Here is a 23,915-nt window from a genome sequence, read left to right on the forward strand (position 1 = left end):
ACTAAGCTCAGCAGCTTGTGCCATCTACATCGCAGAGCTCAGTGATTGTCTGCAGCACTATTGTCGTAATGGCACCGCTGCAGCCTATACGCAAGCACTGGATACAACTCTGCACATTGGATAGTAAGTACAGTGCAATTTGTTTTTCCACAACAAAGGCGGCAGGCAAACGTTTTTTGGAAAGGATATAACCCATATAAATGAAGTGAGTGAGTCTGTAAATTATACCAGTATAGTTATTTTATTGAAAATTAATAATTTCTTGAAATCTTTTTAAACATTTTACACAGCTTGCGCAAATATGTACCGCTATATAAAAAGGACACGTCTGCCCTTGCAATCCAGAAAACAGGTGAATGTCTTGTCCTTTTTAGGGTTCGTGCACTTGTTAAACTGTAGTTTAATTCTAAAATATTTTCTGTGCTTAAAAACAAAGTGTCCTTCTAGAAGCTGTGCCGGCGTCCTGGACTATCGGCCATAGCCTTCAGTCGGCTGCTGCTGTACAGTACATGCTAGTAACATGACAGAAAAATAGGAACGGCTTCATGAAACCTTTGTCCTCTTTCATTGCGTTTATGCATTCCAAGCACTTTGACTGGGTTAAAGGAAATAAAATCCAAAATGAAGGGAAAAGAAAGTATCCAGACATTGATATGACTTCTGCATGACAGTAGACGTATTACTGGGAGTTTGGCCGTCCACACTTTGTCACACGGAAACTGTAGCGTAAAGCTCCTCGATCTCTTGTTTGAAGAAGTCTCTGAGTTCACGTCTCTTTGCCTTAAGTGTGGGAGTCAGCAAGCCGTTTTGTACAGTGAACATCTCCTTATGGATATGAACTGCTTTCACCTGGGACAAAACATAATCATTAAAAATATGTAAAAGGTTAGCATGCATTAAATAGGCTGTGACCTGTCAAACATTATTAACTCATGGACGTAGTTACAAATTTAAAAAATTTGAGCATTTTTATGAGTGATTGGCTGCAGTGCTGTTCACGTGATATCACCCCTGCAACCTATCAACGAAAACTAGAGCAGCGGCAGAGACATTGCTGGTCCAGGGGTGGGTAAGCAAAAGGTCATTTTGTTATTTTTTTCATCTCTGAGCTGACAGGCTAAAAATATTTGAAACAAGACAACCCTTTCAAAAATGTGAAAACTGTTTCTTAGGCCGGGATCACACACAGCAAGATACGGCCGAGTCTCGCAGGTTAAAACCAAGTTCTGGCACGGGCACTCCAGAGCGGAGCGTGCGGCCGCATAGCAATACATGGAGCCGCACGCTCCGCTCCGGAGTGCCGGTGCCAGAGCTTGGTTTTAACCTGCGAGACTCGGCCGAATCTCACTGTAGTGTGACTCCGGCCTTAAAGGGGTTGTCTATGTAAATATTCTGGCAAATATGGAGTACTGAAGTGACAGCCCCATCCCCACTGAATGTGAAAGATAAGAGATACAAGTCATCATGATATGTTAGTCCTAAGGATACGGCATAAATAATGTTACTTCTGAGGGAATGGGGATGGCAAATAAAGTGGGAGAAATAATTATTAGATCCCTTGCTAATTTTGTAAGTTTGCCCACTGACAAAGACATGAACAGTCTATAATTTTAACCCCTTTCTGACATCGGACGTACTATCCCGTCGAGGTGGGGTGGGCCCCTATGACCACCGACGGGATAGTACGTCCAGCGCGATCGACGGCGCTCACGTTGGGAGCGCGGCCGATCGCGGCCGGGTGTCAGCTGCCTATCGCAGCTGACATCCGGCACTATGTGCCAGGAGCGGTCACGGACCACCCCCGGCACATTAACCCCCGGCACACCGCGATCAAACATGATCGCGATGTGCCGGCGGTGCAGGGAAGCATCGCGCAGGGAGGGGGCTCCCTGTGGGCTTCCCTGAGCCCCCCGCAGCAACGCGATGTGATCGCGTTGCTACGAGGGTCTTACCTCCCTCCCTGCCTGCTCCAGACCCGGATCCAAGATGGCCGCGGATCCGGGTCCTGCAGGGAGGGAGGTGGCTTCACAGAAGCCTGCTCAGAGCAGGCACTGTGAAGCAGCCTGCACTGCTCTCAGATCGGTGATCTGACAGAGTGCTGTGCAAACTGTCAGATCACCGATCTGTGATGTCCCCCCCTGGGACAATGTAAAAAAGTTTTAAAAAAATTTCAAAATGTGTAAAAAAAAATTAAAAAAAATATTCCTAAATAATGAAAAAAAAAAAATAAATATTATTCCCATAAATACATTTCTTTATCTAAATAAAAAAAAACCAATAAAAGTACATATATTTAGTATCGCCGCGTCCGTAATGGCCCGACCTATAAAACTGGCCCACTAGTTAACCCCTTCAGTAAACACGGTAAGAAAAAAAAAAAAAAACGAGGCAAAAAACAACGCTTTATTATCATACCGCCGAACAAAAAGTGGAATAACACGCGATCAAAAAGACAGATATAAATAACCATGGTACCGCTGAAAACGTCATCTTGTCCCGCAAAAAACGAGCTGCCATACAGCATCATCAGCAAAAAAAATAAAAAAGTTATAGTCCTGAGAATGAAGCGATGCAAAAATAATTATTTTTTCTATAAAATACCGTATTTTCCGGCGTATAAGACGACTGGGCGTATAAGACGACCCCCCAACTTTTCCAGTTAAAATATAAAATCTTAAAAGTCGGGGGTCTTCTTATACGCCGTATGTCATCTTATACGGCCGGTGACTAATGTGCCTTTTTTTTGGGGGGGAGTGGCCCCGATGACGGAGGGGGCATCTCACAGGGAAGTGTGAGTATGCCCCATTACCTCATATTGTAGCTGCAGCGTCAGCGTGGGGTGCTGGGGAGCGGCGGCGGCTGCTCCTCTTCATGCCGCGTGGGTGCTGTGGGGCGGCGGTTCCTCTTCCTGCAGCGTCGGGGCTCTGTGCTGTGGGGTGGCAGCGGCGGCGTATCTTCAGGGAGAGTCAGTCGGGGCTCCTCCGGCATCTCCTGAAAGCCCGGAGGCGCCGGCAGCTCCATTGCTGCGATGCGGTGGCCTCCGGGAAAATGGCCGCTGGGGGCGGCGCAGGCTCAGATTCAGATCTCGTCCCGAGATCTCGGGAGACGAGATCTGAATCTGAGCCTGCGCCGCCCCCAGCGGCCATTTTCCCGGAGGCCACCGCATCGCAGCAATGGAGCTGCCGGCGCCTCCGGGCTTTCAGGAGATGCCGGAGGAGCCCCGACTGACTCTCCCTGAAGATACGCCGCCGCTGCCGCCCCACAGCACAGAGCCCCGATGCTGCAGGAAGAGGAACCGCCGCCCCACAGCACCCACGCGGCATGAAAAGGAGCAGCCGCCGCCGCTCCCCAGCACCCCACGCTGACGCTGCAGCTACAATATGAGGTAATGGGGCATACTCACACTTCCCTGTGAGACGCCCCCTCCGTCATTGGGACCACTCCCCCCCACCCCCACCCACCATAGATACCCGGCGTATAAGACGACCCCCGACTTTTAAGAAGATTTTCAGGGGTTAAAAAGTCGTCTTATACGCCTGAAAATACGGTAGTTTTTATAGTATAAAAGCGCCAAAACATAAAAAAATGATACAAATGAGGTATCGCTGTAATCGTACTGACCCGAAGAATAAAACTGATTTATCAATTTTACCAAACGCGGAACGGTATAAACGCCTCCCCCAAAAGAAATTCATGAATAGCTGGTTTTGGTCATTCTGCCTCACAAAAATCGGAATAAAAAGCGATCAAAAAATGTAACGTGCCCGAAAATGTTACCAATAAAAACGTCAACTCGTCCCGCAAAAAACAAGACCTCACATGACTCTGTGAACCAAAATATGGAAAAATTATAGCTCTCAAAATGTGGTAACGCAAAAAAATGTTTTGCAATAAAAAGCGTCTTTCAGTGTGTGACAGCTGCCAATCATAAAAATCCGCTAAAAAACCCGCTATAAAAGTAAATTATACCCCCCTTCATCACCCCCTTAGTTAGGGAAAAATTAAAAAAATGTATTTATTTCCATTTTCCCATTAGGGTTAGGGCTAGGGTTAGGGTTAGGGCTAGGGTTAGGGCTAGGGTTAGGGGTAGGGTTAGGGTTAGGGCTACAGTTTGGGTTGGGGCTAAAGTTAGGGTTAGGGTTGGGGCTAAAGTTACAGTTAGGGTTTAGATTACATTTACAGTTGGGAATAGGGTTGGGATTAGGGTTAGGGGTGTGGCAGGGTTAGAGATGTGGTTAGGGTTACTGTTGGGATTAGGGTTAGGGGTGTGTTTGGATTAGGGTTTCAGTTATAATTGGGGGGTTTCCACTGTTTAGGCACATCAGGGGCTCTCCAAACGCGACATGGCATCCGATCTCAATTCCAGCCAATTCTGCGTTGAAAAAGTAAAACAGTGCTTCTTCCCTTCCGAGCTCTCACGTGTGCCCAAACAGGGGTTTACCCCAACATATGGGGTATCAGTCTACTCAGGACAAATAGGACAACAACTTTTGGGGTCCAATTTCTCATGTTATCCTTGGGAAAATACAAAACTGGGGGCTAAAAAATAATTTTTGTCGGGAAAAAAAAAAGATTTTTTATTTTGACGGCTCTGCGTTATAAACTGTAGTGAAACACTTGGGGGTTCAAAGTTCTCACAACACATCTAGATAAATTCCATGGGGGGTCTAGTTTCCAATATGGGGTCACTTGTGGGGGATTTCTACTGTTTAGGTACATTAGGGGTTCTGCAAACGCAATGTGACGCCTGCAGACCATTCCATCTAAGTCTGCATTCCAAATGGCACTCCTTCCCTTCCGAGCCCTCCCATGCGCCCAAACGGTGGTTCCCCCCAACATATGGGGTATCAGTGTACTCAGGACAAATTGGACAACAACGTTTGGGGTCAAATTTCTCCTCTTACCCTCGGGAAAATACAAAACTGGGGGCTAAAAAATAATTTTTTGGATAAAGATTTTTTTTTTAATTTTCACGGCTCTGCGTTACAAACTGTAGTGAAACACTTGGGGGTTCAAAGCTCTCACAACACATGTAGATGAGTTCCTTAGGGGGTCTAGTTTCCAAAATGGTGTCACTTGTGGGGGGTTTCTACTGTTTAGGTACATTAGGGGCTCTGCAAATGCAATGTGACACCTGCAGACCATTCCATCTAAGTCTGCATTCAAATGGCACTCCTTCCCTTCCGAACCCTCCCATGCGCCCAAACAGTGGTTCCCCCCACATATGGTGTATCATCGCACTCAGGACAAATTGGGCAACAAATTTTGGGGTCCAATTTCTCCTGTTACCCTCGGGAAAATACAAAACTGGGGGCTAAAAAAATAATTTTTGTGGGAAAAAAATTTTGTTTTATTTTTACGGCTCTGCATTATAAACTTCTGTGAAGCACTTGGTGGGTCAAAGTGCTCACCACACCTCTAGATAAGTTCCTTAGGGGGTCTATTTTCCCAAATGGTGTCACTTGTGGGGGGTTTCAATGTTTAGGCACATCAGTGGCTCTCCAAACGCAACATGGCGTCCCATCTTAATTCCTGTCAATTTTGCATTGAAAAGTCAAACGGCGCTCCTTCCCTTCCGAGCTCTCCCATCTTCCCAAACAGTGGTTTACCCCCACATATGGGGTATCAGCATACTCAGGACAAATTGTACAACAACATTTGTGGTCCAATTTCTTCTCTTACCCTTGGGAAAATAAAAAATTGGGGGCGGAAAGATAATTTTTGTGAAAAAATATGATTTTTTATTTTTACGGTTCTACATTAGAAACTTCTGTGAAGCACTTGGTAGGTCAAAGTGCTCACCACACCTCTAGACAAGTTCCTTAGGGGGTCTACTTTCCAAAATGGTGTCACTTGTGGCGTAGGAAGGGGGGTGCGGGGGTGGGGGGGGCGGGCCGCCCCGGGCGGCACAATGCGGGGTGCGGGCATCTAGCCCTGCTGGCACAAGCATCTTTTCATTCAGTGCAGGGCCAAGCAGTGCAGGCACATCGGGGTTAAGAACGCAGCATGACTTTGTTTGTGGGCGGAGAGTTCTCCTGCTCTGCTCCTCCGCCCGCCCCTCCCTGGCTGCTGTGAAGTGAACACTTATTAGGACAGGCAGATTCTGGAGGAGCTCCTTCCTTGCCGCCCTGAGTGAGTGCGATGTATCTTTGTATTCTGACAGTCTGGGTGACCTGGGGCGGCCACAGCTGATATATATATATACTTCAGCAGCCGCCCAGGCCCCCAGCACCTGTCCTGTATATGTATATACTGTATCTGTACAGCCTGCATGACAGTATATATAATATATATACAGGACAGGTGCTGGGGGCCTGGGCGGCTGCTGAAGTATATACAGTGGGGCAAAAAAGTATTTAGTCAGTCAGCAATAGTGCAAGTTCCACCATTTAAAAAGATGAGAGGCGTCTGTAATTTACATCATAGGTAGACCTCAACTATGGGAGACAAACTGAGAAAAAAAAATCCAGAAAATCACATTGTCTGTTTTTTTAACATTTTATTTGCATATTATGGTGGAAAATAAGTATTTGGTCAGAAACAAAATTTCATCTCAATACTTTGTAATATATCCTTTGTTGGCAATGACAGAGGTCAAACGTTTTCTGTAAGTCTTCACAAGGTTGCCACACACTGTTGTTGGTATGTTGGCCCATTCCTCCATGCAGATCTCCTCTAGAGCAGTGATGTTTTTGGCTTTTCGCTTGGCAACACGGACTTTCAACTCCCTCCAAAGGTTTTCTATAGGGTTGAGATCTGGAGACTGGCTAGGCCACTCCAGGACCTTGAAATGCTTCTTACGAAGCCACTCCTTCGTTGCCCTGGCAGTGTGCTTTGGATCATTGTCATGTTGAAAGACCCAGCCACGTTTCATCTTCAATGCCCTTGCTGATAGAAGGAGGTTTGCACTCAAAATCTCACAATACATGGCCCCATTCATTCTTTCATGTACCCGGATCAGTCGTCCTGGCCCCTTTGCAGAGAAACAGCCCCAAAGCATGATGTTTCCACCACCATGCTTTACAGTAGGTATGGTGTTTGATGGATGCAACTCAGTATTCTTTTTCCTCCAAACACGACAAGTTGTGTTTCTACCAAACAGTTCCAGTTTGGTTTCATCAGACCATAGAACATTCTCCCAAAACTCCTCTGGATCATCCAAATGCTCTCTAGCAAACTTCAGACGGGCCCGGACATGTACTGGCTTAAGCAGTGGGACACGTCTGGCACTGCAGGATCTGAGTCCATGGTGGCGTAGTGTGTTACTTATGGTAGGCCTTGTTATATTGGCCCCAGCTCTCTGCAGTTCATTCACTAGGTCCCCCCGCGTGGTTCTGGGATTTTTGCTCACCGTTCTTGTGATCATTCTGACCCCACGGGGTGGGATTTTGCGTGGAGCCCCAGATCAAGGGAGATTATCAGTGGTCTTGTATGTCTTCCATTTTCTAATTATTGCTCCCACTGTTGATTTCTTCACTCCAAGCTGGTTGGCTATTGCAGATTCAGTCTTCCCAGCCTGGTGCAGGGCTACAATTTTGTTTCTGGTGTCCTTTGACAGCTCTTTGGTCTTCACCATAGTGGAGTTTGGAGTCAGACTGTTTGAGGGTGTGCACAGGTGTCTTATTATACTGATAACAAGTTTAAACAGGTGCCATTACTACAGGTAATGAGTGGAGGAAAGAGGAGACTCTTAAAGAAGAAGTTACAGGTCTGTGAGAGCCAGAAATCTTGATTGTTTGTTTCTGACCAAATACTTATTTTCCACCATAATATGCAAATAAAATGTTAAAAAAACAGACAATGTGATTTTCTGGATTTTTTTTTCTCAGTTTGTCTCCCATAGTTGAGGTCTACCTATGATGTAAATTACAGACGCCTCTCATCTTTTTAAGTGGTGGAACTTGCACTATTGCTGACTGACTAAATACTTTTTTGCCCCACTGTATATACACTGCACAGTACCATCACTCCCCTGTATATATACACTGCACAGTACCACTGCCCTGTATATATACACTGCACAGTACCACTGCCCTGTATATATACACTGCACAGTACCACTGCCCTGTATATATACACTGCACAGGACCACTGCCCCTGTATATATACACTGCACAGTACCACTGCCCTGTATATATATACACTGCACAGGACCACTGCCCCTGTATATATACACTGCACAGTACCACTGCCCTGTATATATACACTGCACAGGACCACTGCCCTGTATATATACACTGCACAGTACCACTGCCCCTGTATATATACACTGCACAGGACCACTGCCCCTGTATATATACACTGCACAGGACCACTGCCCCTGTATATATACACTGCACAGTACCACTCCTCCTGTATATATACACTGCACTGTACCACTGCCCTGTATATATACACTGCACAGGACCACTGCCCTGTATATATACACTGCACAGTACCACTGCCCTGTATATATACACTGCACAGGACCACTGCCCTGTATATATACACTGCACAGTACCACTGCCCCTGTATATATACACTGCACAGGACCACTGCCCCTGTATATATACACTGCACAGGACCACTGCCCCTGTATATATACACTGCACAGTACCACTCCTCCTGTATATATACACTGCACTGTACCACTGCCCTGTATATATACACTGCACAGGACCACTGCCCTGTATATATACACTGCACAGGACCACTGCCCTGTATATATACACTGCACAGGACCACTGCCCCTGTATATATACACTGCACAGTACCACTGCCCTGTATATATACACTGCACAGTACCACTGCCCCTGTATATATACACTGCACAGGACCACTGCCCCTGTATATATACACTGCACAGTACCACTGCCCCTGTATATATACACTGCACATGACCACTGCCCCTGTATATATACACTGCACAGGACCACTGCCCCTGTATATATACACTGCACAGTACCACTGCCCTGTATATATACACTGCACTGTACCACTGCCCTGTATATATACACTGCACAGGACCACTGCCCTGTATATATACACTGCACAGGACCACTGCCCTGTATATATACACTGCACAGGACCACTGCCTTGTATATATACACTGCACAGTACCACTGTCCTGTATATATACACTGCACAGTACCACTGCCCTGTATATAAACACTGCACAGTACCACTGTCCTGTATATATACCCTGCACAGTACCACTCCTCCTGTATATATACCCTGCACAGTACCACTCCTCCTGTATATATACACTGCACAGTACCACTGCCCTGTATATATACACTGCACAGGACCACTGCCCCTGTATATATACACTGCACAGGACCATTGCCCCTGTATATATACACTGCACAGTACCACTGCCCCTGTATATATACACTGCACAGGACCACTGCCCCTGTATATATACACTGCACAGGACCATTGCCCCTGTATATATACACTGCACAGTACCACTGCCCCTGTATATATACACTGCACAGTACCACTGCCCTGTATATATACACTGCACTGTACCACTGCCCTGTATATATACACTGCACAGGACCACTGCCCTGTATATATACACTGCACAGGACCACTGCCCTGTATATATACACTGCACAGTACCACTGCCTTGTATATATACACTGCACAGTACCACTGTCCTGTATATATACACTGCACAGTACCACTGCCCTGTATATAAACACTGCACAGTACCACTGTCCTGTATATATACCCTGCACAGTACCACTCCTCCTGTATATATACCCTGCACAGTACCACTCCTCCTGTATATAAACACTGCACAGTACCACTGTCCTGTATATATACCCTGCACAGTACCACTCCTCCTGTATATATACCCTGCACAGGACCACTGCCCTGTATATATACACTGCACAGTACCACTGCCCCTGTATATATACACTGCACAGGACCACTGCCCCTGTATATATACACTGCACAGTACCACTGCCCCTGTATATATACACTGCACAGGACCACTGCCCCTGTATATATACACTGCACAGTACCACTGCCCTGTATATATACACTGCACATGACCACTGCCCCTGTATATATACACTGCACAGTACCACTGCCCTGTATATATACACTGCACAGGACCACTGCCCCTGTATATATACACTGCACAGTACCACTGCCCTGTATATATACATTGCACTGTACCACTGCCCTGTATATATACACTGCACAGAACCACTGCCCTGTATATATACACTGCACAGGACCACTGCCCTGTATATATACACTGCACAGTACCACTGCCTTGTATATATACACTGCACAGGACCACTGCCCTGTATATATACACTGCACAGTACCACTGCCCTGTATATATACACTGCACAGGACCACTGCCCCTGTATATATACACTGCACAGTACCACTGCCCTGTATATATACATTGCACTGTACCACTGCCCTGTATATATACACTGCACAGGACCACTGCCCTGTATATATACACTGCACAGGACCACTGCCCTGTATATATACACTGCACAGGACCACTGCCCTGTATATATACACTGCACAGTACCACTGCCTTGTATATATACACTGCACAGTACCACTGTCCTGTATATATACACTGCACAGTACCACTGCCCTGTATATAAACACTGCACAGTACCACTGTCCTGTATATATACCCTGCACAGTACCACTCCTCCTGTATATATACCCTGCACAGTACCACTCCTCCTGTATATATACACTGCACAGTACCACTGCCCTGTATATATACACTGCACAGGACCACTGCCCCTGTATATATACACTGCACAGGACCACTGCCCCTGTATATATACACTGCACAGTACCACTCCTCCTGTATATATACCCTGCACAGTACCACTCCTCCTGTATATATACCCTGCACAGTACCACTCCTCCTGTATATATATACACTGCACAGTACCACTGCCCTGTATATATACACTGCACAGGACCACTGCCCCTGTATATATACACTGCACAGTACCACTCCTCCTGTATATATACACTGCACAGTACCACTCCTCCTGTATATATACACTGCACAGTACCACTCCTCCTGTATATATACACTGCACAGTACCTCTCCTCCTATCCTGTATATATACACTGCACAGTACCGCTCCTCCTGTATATATACACTGCACAGTACCTCTCCTCCTATCCTGTATATATACCCTGCACAGTACCTCTCCTCCTGTCCTGTATATATACAATGCACAGTACCACTCCTCCTATCCTGTATATATACACTGTAGAATTTACAATAGCTGTCACTCATGTTAGAAGTGAAATCTGGCATTGTACAATACCTAGATTTCTCTGCCGTATCTGGGCATCATGAATCGTGGTATGTGTTAAAGGGGGGACCCACTGAGACTCTTTTGCCCGGGGCCCTCAAAAACCTGGAGCCAGCCCTGGGGGTGGGTCACTGGGCCGGCGCTGCAGCTGTTTAACGCTATTGACGTGCGGGCCCACGCCCGCACGTCAATAGTTAACAGCCGCCAGCCAATCTGAGGCTGGCAGCTGACGTCAGTCCAGGTGTGCATGTCGCCGGCGTCTGACATCATTGTCAGTCGCCGGCGAGTGCACGTTTCAGCTGCGTGGAAAGAGCAGGAGCGCGGTCAGGTAAGCAGAACTTGTTTTTTTTTTGCAGTCCCGATCATGTGATGGTAACATTCACCGGCAAAACAATTTAACTTCTCCATCTGAGGTCTTATTCCTGCTCGGGGGGGGGGGGGGCGCCAAGCTCGGGAACAGCCCCGGGCGGCAAAAGCTCTAGCTACGCCTTTGACTTGTGGGGGGTTTCAATGTTTAGGCACATCAGGGGCTCTCCAAACTAAACATGGCGTCCCATCTCAATTCCTGTCAATTTTGCATTGAAAAGTCAAATGGCGCTCCTTAGCTTCCGAGCTCTGCCATGCGCCCAAACAGTGGTTTACCCCCACATGTGAGGTATTGGCGTACTCTGGACAAATTGTACAACAATGTTTGGGGTCCATTTTCTCCTGTTACCCTTGGTAAAATAAAACAAATTGGAGCTGAATTAATTTTTTTGTGAAAAAAAGTTAAATGTTCATTTTTATTTAAACATTCAAAAAATTCCTGTGAAGCACCAGAAGGGTTAATAAACTTCTTGAATATGGTTTTGAGCACCTTGAGGGGTGTAGTTTTTAGAATGGTGTCACACTTGGGTATTTTCTATCATATAGACTCCTCAAAATGACTTCAAATGAGATGTGGTCCCTAAAAAAAAATGGTGTTGTAGAAATGAAAAATTGCTGGTCAACTTTTCACCCTTATAACTCCCTAACAAAAAAAAATTTTGGTTCCAAAATTGTGCTGATGTAAAGTAGACATGTGGGAAATGTTACTTATTAAGTATTTTGTGTGACATATCTCTGTGATTTAATTGCATAAAAATTCAAAGTTGGAAAATTGCGAAATTTTAATAATTTTCGCCAAATTTCCGTTTTTTTCACAAATAAACGCAGGTACTAGCAAAGAAATGTTACCATTGTCATGAAGTACAATATGTCATGAGAAAACAATGTCAGAATCACTGGGATCCGTTGAAGCGTTCCAGAGTTATAACCTCACAAAGGGACAGTGGTCAGAATTGTAAAAATTGGCCCGGTCATTAACGTGCAAACCACCCTTGGGGGTAAAGGGGTTAAGGGTAGGGTAAATTTTAACATTAAGAGATAGAATATCAAAAATAAAATCCAGAAAATCACCTTGTATAAATGTATTAGCATTTTTGCCACCAAGTATTAAGTCTTGTTTGCCAGAGGGATCAAATACTTATTTCTCACTGCAAAATGCAAATAAATTTATTTTTATATAATGTATACGATGTGATTTTCTGGATTTTATTTTTGATATTCTATCTCTCAATGTTAAAATTAGCCTACCCTTAAAATTATAGACTGTTCATGTCTTTGTCAGTGGGCAAACTTTTTTTTAGAGTGAGTTCTTTTCCATGTTGTGATAGTCGCTGCTGTTTTTTATGCCAAATTCTTTAAAATGGCACAGGGAGGTTAATGCATTTTGTGCAAAATCAATAATGCTTTTTTTCATCTTTTACCTTTTTGTGCCCTTTTAGATCTAAATGTCATACGATCCTTTAAAATGTCGCAGATTAGGCTTTTTACTGTACAAAAATAGAGTTAGACAGATTTTGTACTTTACTAGAGTACTGGAGTACAACTGTGCAAAAATATTACCACACTTCGAAAAGTCACAAATGATGAATTAGGTTAAAAATTATCTGAAAAGACCAAACCAAGCAAAGTAAAGTAAAATGCGCAAATTAAATAATGAATAAAAAAGTCAATATTTTTAGAGCCATTTTTACGCCAGAAAAAAGGCGCAAAGACAATGATGAATCACGGCCCATTTTATTGAATTGTGTAGCTTGAAGTTCACGGGCCCCAGTGTAAAACCTCTAACAAATCCTTTAATAGTACAGGGCTTCTTATTTGGACAAAGGGGACTTTTGGGGCCAACTTAGACTCTAGGGCCTGGGTACACCGGCAACCCTCACACCTGCTATAGTTACACCCCAGCTGGTATCGATCCAAACTAGTGACTAAATCAATGTAGACACATACACACAGAATTGTATGAAGCCAGAACGTTACACCGAATTTTATGAGACTCAAGTTTCTGTATAAGGTACACCACAAAAAAAGAAAAACTTAATATCAAAGAGGTCTACTCTGGTCTCCTCTTCCAAGGCCGGTCTCAACACACTAAGGAAATGGCAGTAAATATATGCTCATCCAATCACTGGCTAAAGTGGATAATCACTGTGGCCGTTGAATGTCAAAGTGGTCATTTTGTGTGTCATAACTGTAGAAAAAAAGACATGGGCCACAAATCCAAAAATCATACATTAATCTAATACTGCTGTGCAAAAATTTACAAAACTGAACACGAAGTTCTTAGTTTAATATTCTAATCAGACTTTATGAAGCCCACTGCCACATCACGGTGAACATCCCAATGGTTTCATAGCTGAAAAAGTCTGGTGCCATGCACCGACCACCATCGCAGCGACAGCGCATTAGCAGTGAGAGTGACCCACAGCACCCATGCTGCATGGCAAAACCCCCATGGCACAGCCTCCACACCTGTTAGGTTGGTGACCCACTGAGAGGTTCACTGTGACGTGACAGTGGGCTTTACAGTCTGATCAGAATGTTAAACTAAGAACCTCATGTTCAGTTTTGTAAATTTTAGCCTCGCGACAGTAGATCAAAGAGTTTTGGATGTGCGGTCCATGTCTTTTTTCTACAGTTATGTCATTTTGTGTTCATCGAGACCCTACCAAGAGATACAGACCAGTAGGGACTGAGTAAGCCACAAAAAGAGAGCTGCTAATGATAATTGAGAATGACTTCTATTTTTTTTCATACCAGTGTAAGTTCTTTCGAAAAAAAAAATCTCCTTTGGACATCACCTTTAATAATATTTTGAATACCACATTGCAATCAATCAGACTAGTATCACCAACATGTAAGGAACGCAACATTGATGACTCCCTAAGCTCCACGATAACATTTCTTACCTGCTCAAAGGAATGGAGCCCACTCTCTTTTCCAAGTCTCACCATATCAGCCATTATTGCTTTTTTAAGTTCCTAAAAAAATAAATCAATATATTAATACATTTTAAAAGAAAAGTCTTTAAAGTGAACCTGTCAGCAGGTTTTTGCTAAGTAAACTACAGTCATTGTCAGGTTGGTAATGTTAAACTGATAACCTGGGGTGAAGAAGTCCATCTTGTAGTTCTTGTGTAATCAGTGTTAGAAGTTTTCAGTTAATGAGATGCCCGAGCTCCGGGGCGGGACTGTAAGCAGAGTCTTACCTTCCTGCTCTAAGCCAGAGAAACCAAGGAAAGACCTGCCCACATGCCGCCCCGAAAAAAAATTACATTCAACATGCAGGCACCGACGGCGGCGCCTGTGCTATAGCATGCTCGGATCTATAATATCCATATATTCATTTTATTTAGTTATCTAATTTTCTTGAGAAAGAAAAAATTTCCTCAAAATGGCGCTGGCCACGCTTGTTCTGTAGCATAATTTCGTAACGTGATAGATGCTACTGTGCAAGCGCCACCGCCGGCACCATTTTGCCAGTGGAAGAAAAAAATTGTCTCCACCAAGATGGCACTGGCGGCACCTGCTCAGTAGCATCCATCCGCCGGCGCCTGCATGATGAATGCAATTTTTTTTTTCAAAACAATAAGATATACAGTATGTAAAATAGGGGGCATGTCACTGAGGGATCAGTGACCTGTCATAACCAGAGCACCACATAAAGACCCTCCCACAGGCCCGCCCCAGAGCACGAGAATCTCATTAAATGAAAACTGCAAATAAAGATTAAACAACCACCACTAGACGGATTTCATCAAACAAGGGATCATTTCAATCAGTATAACAGCGCCAACCTGACAGTGGTAGTATGTTACCCAGCACAATCCTGCTGACAGGTTCCCTTTTTAGGGGTGAGAAGAGGCTAGTAGGTGGATGGTCACATATGTGCAAGTTGTGAGGTAGTTGCTTGGGTGGGCGGGGTCCTGGGAGTGTGCATGTTGTGCACTGTGGCGTAGAGCAGGGGTCCCCAACTCCAGTCCTCAAGGCCCACCAACATGTCATGTTTTCAGGATTTCCTTAGTCTTGCCCAGGTAATAATTGCATCACCTGTGCAATGCAAAGGAAATCCTGAAAACATGACCTGTTGGTGGGCCTTGAGGACTGGAGTTGGGGACCTCTGGCGTAGAGTAACTGTGAGGGTTCATGCAAGTAAGCCTGTAAAGCTCCAATAACGTTATATAATAAACATTATGCAAGTGTCCTTTAATGATATAGAAAAGTATTTAATTGGAGATGGGGGAATATATTGGCTGTCTAGTTATAATTATAAATGTCTGATTATTATAAATGCAAATTCTTTTAGAATTGCTTTCAGTTCATCCTTAATTCATACCACTATTAATGTCTTATTCTATGCTATATTATTCTAAACTATTAACAATGTGCTAATATATCTCAACTATCAAATCTCCACCAGGACCTGCAGGTAAAGCCATATTCATTCTGCTGGCGGTTCTGGTGTTAGAAGAAACGTTGGAACCAGAAGCTCTGGATGGCACAGGATCTGTCTGGCTACCTAGATTTGGGTGGCTGGGATCGTATTGCCATCCAGTTTAGCAGTATGGGTGTGTATGCTGTCAGGTCACTGCTCCAGCCAATTGGAAAGCATCACACCTAGTGATGAGCGAGTGTACTCGTTGCTCGGGTTTTCCTGAGCACGCTCGGGTGACCTCCGAGTATTTATGACTGCTCGGAGATTTTGTTTTCATCGCGGCAGCTGAATGATTTACAGCTACTAGCCAGGCTGAGTACATGTGGGGGTTGCCTGGTTGCTAGGGAATCCACACGTGTAATCAACAGGCTAGTAGCTGTAAATCATTCAGTTGCCGCAATGAAAACGAAATCTCCGAGCAGTCATAATAAATATTCGGAGGACACCCGAGCGTGCTCGAGAAAACCAGAGCAACGAGTATACTCGCTCATCACTAATCACACCCTACTAAAGCTTCTAGCTTACTGCCGGAAGCTGCCAGATACAGTCTTTTTCTTCTTTGGTTCAGTCCTGGATGTTTAACTCCTTGTTTCATTGCTCCTTGTTTTGACCTCGGCTTATGTATTCTGACTTTTCTTACGGATCCTGATTTTGTCCTTCATGCAAATTCTCAGCTTTGACCCTGCTTGGCAACCATTCCTGCGCACCTCTGGATAGCAGCCCCTCCGTAGTTAGCACTGGACCCCATTGTGAGCTTAGATCCCTGTATAGTCGTAAAATGGTGTCAGGGTTTCTCTGGAGTCTGCCAGTCAGAGTGGCTTGTGCCCAGTATGTCCGATGTAGCCTTTTTGTGGCTATGGCCTCAGACAGATGTTACATCAACAGTCTGATGTAGCTTTGTATTACTATGTTTGTGTTCTATTAGGATTAGATGTATCATCTGAATATTGCTGTATGTCTTATAGAAATTTATATTAAAGCAGCCATTTAGTCTCATTTAAGTAATTAATGCTGCAATTCAGATTATAATTAAGGTCTAAAAACGTATTGTTGTATGTGGCTTTATCTAAGATCTGTTAGCTCAAAACATGAACATATCAGCCAAGTGTTTTGCACATGTCTCTGGACCTATAGAATAAAAGACACAGTTTTATAAAAAAAAAAAAAAAAACGCAGCTGTGCTAGACTCCTTTTCTATAACAGGACGACATATTCCTAGTAAATGATTACCGTAATTTGTTTTTATCTGTTTGTATTTTTGGACCAATACACAAATTTATCTTGCTTTTTTTCTTTAGTACTGGTAACATTTATTATTTTGTATGTGCTGATTTCATACCAAATTATTGCATAGTTCCACAAATGTTCCTTCAAAACCCTTCTTCCTTGCCCATCCTGGCATCACTTCGGCATCTGGAACAACAATGCCAACTAAAAAGGCCTAATGAGGTAAAAAATCAGAGAATACATTTACGGTAAGTTACTTACAACCTTTTAAGGAATAAGTCATTTTTAACATTGAGAACCATACTAATCAATTTTGTCCCCCATACCAAGTTTAATTGATGCGGTAGCTTAAAATATTGTTTGGTGCAATCAGGTCACATTTTCAGCTAGCATCTGGTGGGTCCAAAAAAATCTTTTCAATGCCAGGTAGACTGAGGTTTAGCATAGTTTCTATATGGACAACAGGCAACAGAACATCATAAACTGTTGCCCAATAATGGGCAACAGGGAATCATACATTGCTTTTGCTGAATACCACTCCTAATTAAAGAAGTGACAACCCAGGTAATGGAAATGGAAGAGAAAATACATATTGCAAACATTGCAGTTAGTTGCTAGTTGTATTGCAGCTAAGAACAAGAAAGCATTTTTAAAAGCATCTGAAAAAGCAAGTGAATTAGTTTGTGAGTGTTTTGCTCTAAATTGTGTTTTGTCTTATGAGTATGACTTCAGTTTTATAGAAAAAAATTTGACTTCAGTTTTAGTTATTTTGGATTTAGGGACTTTGGAAGGAAGTAACTTGATCTTATTGACTGATTTTTTGATCTGTACTTATTCCTGTGTTTGTGCAATCCATCCCCATTTGTAAAATGTGCTCCATGATTGCTAATCATCATCATGTTGTACTGTATGTACAATCCTTGACCAGCTGTACATTTGGAAGCCCAGGTACTGGATCTTAATGAGCAGCTTGCAACACTGAGATCCACTGACAAAATGGAAAAGAGTTTGCCACTCACTGAACAGGTGCTTGCTGGGGTAGATGTAGGGGATGATGGTAGCATGGAAGATCAAGACAATCAGGGAGCTAGCTGGGAGACAGAAGGCGAGTTAGAAGGAAGAGTGTAAGGCCAGTCCTAATCTGGCACACATCAACTGGTTTGTCAAGTTGGCAGATGGAGTGGGGTGGCAGTACAAGGGTAGCACAACTGAAGCAAGATGTGCCCTCTGAATGCCGGTAAAATGTCTGCTCTAGTGGTGAGGAGAATAGGAGTAAAGGGCAGGCCAGACGGGTGCTGGCAGTCGTGATTCAATTATTATAGGAACAGAAAGGGTAATCTAACACAAAGACTGGGATAGTTGAAGATGTGTTGTGTTCCTGGCACTCAAGTTCGATACATTGCGGATTGGGTTGACGGATTACTTTGATGAACTGATGAGGACCCAGCATTCATGGTGCATATTGACACCAATGACGAAGTTAGAGGTAAGAAGTAGCTGGAATTAAAATGGGTTTAGGGTTTAAGCTTAAAACAAACCTGTCAGCAGGATTTTGCTAAGTAAACTACAGGCATTGTCATGTTGCCACTGTTACACTGATTAAAATGATATTTGGGTGAAGAAATCCGTATTTTTGTTCTTGTGTAATCAGTGTTAGAAGTTTTCAGTTGTGATGCTTGTGCCCCGGGGCGGGACTGTAGGCAGAGACTTATCTTGGTTCTTTAGGCCAGAGAAACCATGGGGTAATTACCGTACAAGAGGATGTTATGTAGATAGTGACATGGGCCTTAGTTATGACAGTGGTATGGAATGGGGGAGAGGTTAGAACAGTTACCGGTAATACAAAGACAAGAAATAAAGATGTAGTGAATTATAGCGAAATATGTATAGTGAATGTTCACTACTAACAGATGTTTTATCAACAACATTTATGATTTTATTTAAAGGGACTCTGTCACCTGAATTTGGCGGGACTAGTTTTGGGTCATATGGGCAGAGTTTTCAGGTGTTTGAGTCACCCTTTCCTTACCCGCTGGCTGCATGCTGGCTGCAATATTGGATTGAAGTTCATTCTCTGTCCTCCATAGTACACGCCTGCGCAAAGCAATCTTGCCTTGTGCAGGCGTGTACTATGGAGGACAGAGAATGAACTTCAATCCAATATTGCAGCCAGCATGCAGCCAGCGGGTAAGGAAAGGGTGAATCAAACACCCGAAAACTCCGCCCATATGACCCAAAACCAGTCCCGCCAAATTCAGGTGACAGGTTCCCTTTAAGTCTCCAAGTATCTAATATATAATTGCCTAGAATACTACTTCCTGCAATTTGTGCCAACTTCCGTGGCTTTGTCCGGAGCTAATGTCCGGAGCTAATGTCCGGAGCTAATGTCCGGAGATAAGTGACGTCAACAGTGTCCAGTGTCTGATTGGTTGCCGCCTGCTGCGAGCGACCAATCAGAAACGTGCCGTACTGTGACACACTCCGCCCGCCATTTTGGTTTGATTTTTGAATTTTTACCTCACAGCAAGTTTCTACTGCGTGGAGGCGGGCCCAGTGACGTTGCTCTTCAAGCTCCTGCCGAATTTCGTCAAAAAAATGATAATACCATTTACCAAAACTATATATATTTAGTTGTGAAGTGGTTCAGTAACATTTTCACACCAATTTTGAACTTTTGTTTGGTGTTTTCTCCATATACTGCCTATTATTTTTGTTCTTTCTTACTATTATTTATTAATTGTATTATTCTTACATTTGAATAAATAAAGTATATATGGATTCTAGACTCCCAATTCTTTAGAATCGGGCTGCCATCTAGTAATAATAATAATCTTTATTTACAGTTGTGCTGAAAGTTTACATACCCCGGCAGAATGTTTTCTTTTTTTGGCCTTTTTTCAGAGAATATGAATGATAATACCAAAACTTTTTCTCTACTCATGGTTAGTCTTTATGTGAAGCCATTTATTGTCAAATTACTGTGTTTTCTCTTTTTAAATTATAATGACAACCCAAAACAACCAAATGACCCTTATTAAAGTTCACATACCCTGGTGATTTTGGCCTGATAACATGCACAGACGTTAACACATATGAGTTTGAATGGCTTTGCAGCTCACACATTCCCAAAACATCAGCGATCCACCTCCGTGCTTTACAGTAGGAATGGTGTTCCTTTCATCACAGGCCTTGTTGACCGCTCTCCAAATGTAACGTTTATGGTTGTGGCCAAAAACTTCAATTTTGGCCTCATCACTCCAAATTACCTTGTTCCAGAAGTTTTGAGGCTTGTCTCTGTGCTGTTTTACACATTCTAAGCGAGATACTTTGTGGCATTTGTGCAGTAATGGCTTTCTTTTGGCGACTCGACTATGCAGCCCATTTTTCTTCAAGTGTCTCCTTATTGTTCATCTTGAAACAACCACACCGCTAGTTTTCAGAGATTCCAGTATTTCAGCTGATGTTATTTGTGGGTTTTTATTTGCATCTCAAACAATTTTCCTGGCAGTTGTGTACAAAATTTTTGTTGGTCTACCTGACCACGGTTTTGTTCTTACAGGGCCCCTGATTTTCCATTTGTTAATCACAGTTTGAACGCTGCTGACTGGCATTATCAGTTCCTTGGATATCTTTTTGTATCCCTTTCCTGTTTTATACAGTTCAACTACCTTTTACCGTAGATCTGTTGACAATTCGTTTGCTTTCCCCATGGCTCACAATCCAGAAACGTCAGTGGCTGGATGAAAGATGCAAGAGTCTGTCTGGTTCCCAGAAACTCACTCAGCTTTTATGCACACACATTGCTTACAAGCAAACAGGTCACAGGTGAGGATGTTGTTACCTTTAGTAGCAATTCAAACTCATTTGTGTCAACGTCTGCATGTTATCAGGCCAAAATCACCAGGGTATGTGAACTTTTAATAAGGGTTATTTGGATGTTCTGAGTTGTCATTATGATTTAAAAAGAGAAAACACAGCAGTTTGACAATAAATGGCTTTACTCAACCACTAACCATGAGTGGAGGAAAAGTTTTAGTGTTATTCATATTTTCTGAAAAAAGGCCAAGAAAGCAAAAATTCTGCCGAAGTATGTAAACTTAAGAGCACAACTGTATATAGCGCCAACAAATTTTGCAGCACTTTACAGTTTAGCAGTTCATATACAAGTCATAAGTAACACAATATTTAAAGCAAAATAAGGTGACCCTTCTCGTAAGTACTTACAGTCTACAATGAGGTGGGGGGAGACACAAAGTACAGGTGCTCATTTACAATAATGGTCCAACCATTTTGATGGAGTGGAGGATAGATAAAGGCTGCATGAGGTAGTCACCAGCCAGCATTTGTGGTGCTGTTGACTGTGGTGCAGTTTGATGGATGGTTATTTTAAGATAGATAGTGAATTGGCTACACACACGAAAGTACTTTGATTAGGGAACGTGATAGGCCGCTCTGAACAGATATGTTTTTAGGGAGAGCCTAAAACTATGTAAGTTGTGGATAGTCCTAATTTCTTGGGGTAGAGCATTCCAGTGAATAGGTGCAACACGGGAGAAGTCTTGGAGCTGGGAGTGGGTGGTCACTTGCAGAGCATAACGATCGGGTAGGCCAATACACAGAAATGAGGGAAGAGATGTAGGGGGCGGCCACACTGTAGAGAAGTTTGTAGGTGAGAACAAGCAGTTTGAATTGGATCCTATAATGAGTGGGCAGCCAGTGTGATGACTGGCACAGAGCGGACATGTCTGAGTACCGATTAGCCAGATGGATGACCCTGGCTGCTGCATTTAGGATGGACTGGAGAGGGGAAAGTCGAGTGAGTGAGAGGTCAATTAATAGATATAGGTATAGGTATAAAGGAAGAAGCAGACCATATCATCTTAAAGAAAATAGGTGAGGCACCAAATCAGTGAGAAGCAATTATTAAGGGGGACTTTGACTACTTTGATAAATGTTGGGGAGCAGAAACTTGGAGGTCCAGCAAAGAAAATAGGTTTTTGAAAATAATTAAAGTAAAATTATCTTTCACAAGGAAAGGATCCAATAAGAGGGAAGGCTCTTCAAGTTGGGGGTCTCATAAGTTTTCACTTTTCCTATGGTAACATGTGTATTAGAGGGGCTATGAGCAGGGCCGCATTTGCCACTAGGCACTGGAGGGCATGTGTCTAGGGCGCCGGGCTGCAGGGGGGCAGCAGCAAGACAGGGAAGAACTTTTTATTTCTTTTCAACCTTCCCTCCCCTCCGTTAGACAATCCAGGAAATCTGATGTCTTTTCGGAGGGGGGGAGGGTCAGGATCAGGAGCGTCCCTCCATATTCATTCAGGAAGTAGTGTCGCCGCAACTTATGGGGTCAGAGAGGTCCCTGCATCCGAGGCAGGGCCGGTGTTAGTGGCAGACTGACCAGGGGCCTCCAGCCAGTCACCTCCCCCTCAGCCAGCGCAAACTCCCCCCTGCCAGCGCTAACTGCCCTCGGCCAGCGCCAACGCATTCAACCATACCAGTGTCTATGATGTCGGTACAGTTCAATGCAATGATGGAGGAGAGAGCAACAGCTGATGCTCCCGCTCCCATCATTCCCCTCTGCCTCTGACACTGCGGGTGCGTGATGACTTCACATCATCACGTACCTGCTGTGTGGACAGACTGCAGCTGCTGAGACTGGAGCTGGGAGCAGCGCATGGCACGAGGAGAGGTGAGGATTGTTTGTGGTTTTTTTTTAATCTATCAATGAGTGCTGGACTGTGGGGCCGATCTCGGGGGGGGGGGGGGGGGGCTGTATTATATTCTATGGGGGGCTGTATTACATTCTATGGGGGACTGTATTACATTCTATGGGGGGGCTGTATCACATTCTTTGGGGTGCTGTGTTATATTCTTTGTGGTGCTGTATTATATTCTATGGGGGGCTGTATTACATTCTATGGGGGGGCTGTATCACATTCTTTGGGGTGCTGTGTTATATTCTTTGGGGTGCTGTATTATATTCTATGGGGGGCTGTATTACATTCTATGGGGGGCTGTATTATATTCTATGGGGGAGGATTGCATCATACTCTGATGGGGCTACATTATATTCTATGGGGAGGTGGGCTGTATTATATTCTCTGGGGGCTACATTATATTCTGTGGGGGGCTATATTATATTCTCTAGAGGCTACATTATATTCTATGGGGGCTGTATTATATTCTCTGGGGGGCTACATTATAGTCTATGGGGAGGTGGGCTGTATTGCATTCTCTGGAGGGCAACATATTCTATGGGGGACTGTATTATATTCTCTGGGGGCTACATTATATTCTATGGGGGGCTGTATTATATTCTCTGGGGCTATATTATATTCTCTGGGGGGCTGTATTATATTCTCTGGGGGGCTACATTATATTCTATGGGGAGGTGGGCTGTATTGCATTCTCTGGAGGGCTACATTATATTCTATGGGGGACTGTATTATATTCTCTGTGGGCTGCTGGCACTCATAGGAGATCATGATTTTCTCTATGTACTCCCTGAGGGGACTATTGAATACAGTAAAAAGTTTAAAATAAAAATAAAAAAAGACAAATATAAAAAATGAGTTAAAACACAAAAGT

At 43.8% G+C, this 23,915-nt stretch overlaps 1 protein-coding gene across 5 annotated transcripts in view; it reads right to left on the minus strand.

Moving 5' to 3' along the window:
* Positions 1-222: 222 nt before the first annotated feature.
* Positions 223-23,915, minus strand: part of ACSL6 (acyl-CoA synthetase long chain family member 6) — a 330,780-nt gene continuing 307,087 nt past the window's right edge. For all 5 annotated transcript variants that reach the window (XM_069763930.1, XM_069763931.1, XM_069763933.1 and 2 more), the window contains exons 19-21: positions 17,437-17,538; positions 14,573-14,644; positions 223-849 (exon numbers count right to left, since the gene is read on the minus strand). In XM_069763930.1, coding sequence (XP_069620031.1) covers positions 709-849; positions 14,573-14,644; positions 17,437-17,538 — 315 coding nt within the window. In that variant the 3' untranslated portion in view covers positions 223-708. The remainder of the gene's footprint in view (positions 850-14,572; positions 14,645-17,436; positions 17,539-23,915) is intronic.

The sequence above is a fragment of the Ranitomeya imitator genome, chromosome 4 (assembly GCF_032444005.1).
Source record: "Ranitomeya imitator isolate aRanImi1 chromosome 4, aRanImi1.pri, whole genome shotgun sequence".
Taxonomy (NCBI): domain Eukaryota; kingdom Metazoa; phylum Chordata; class Amphibia; order Anura; family Dendrobatidae; genus Ranitomeya; species Ranitomeya imitator.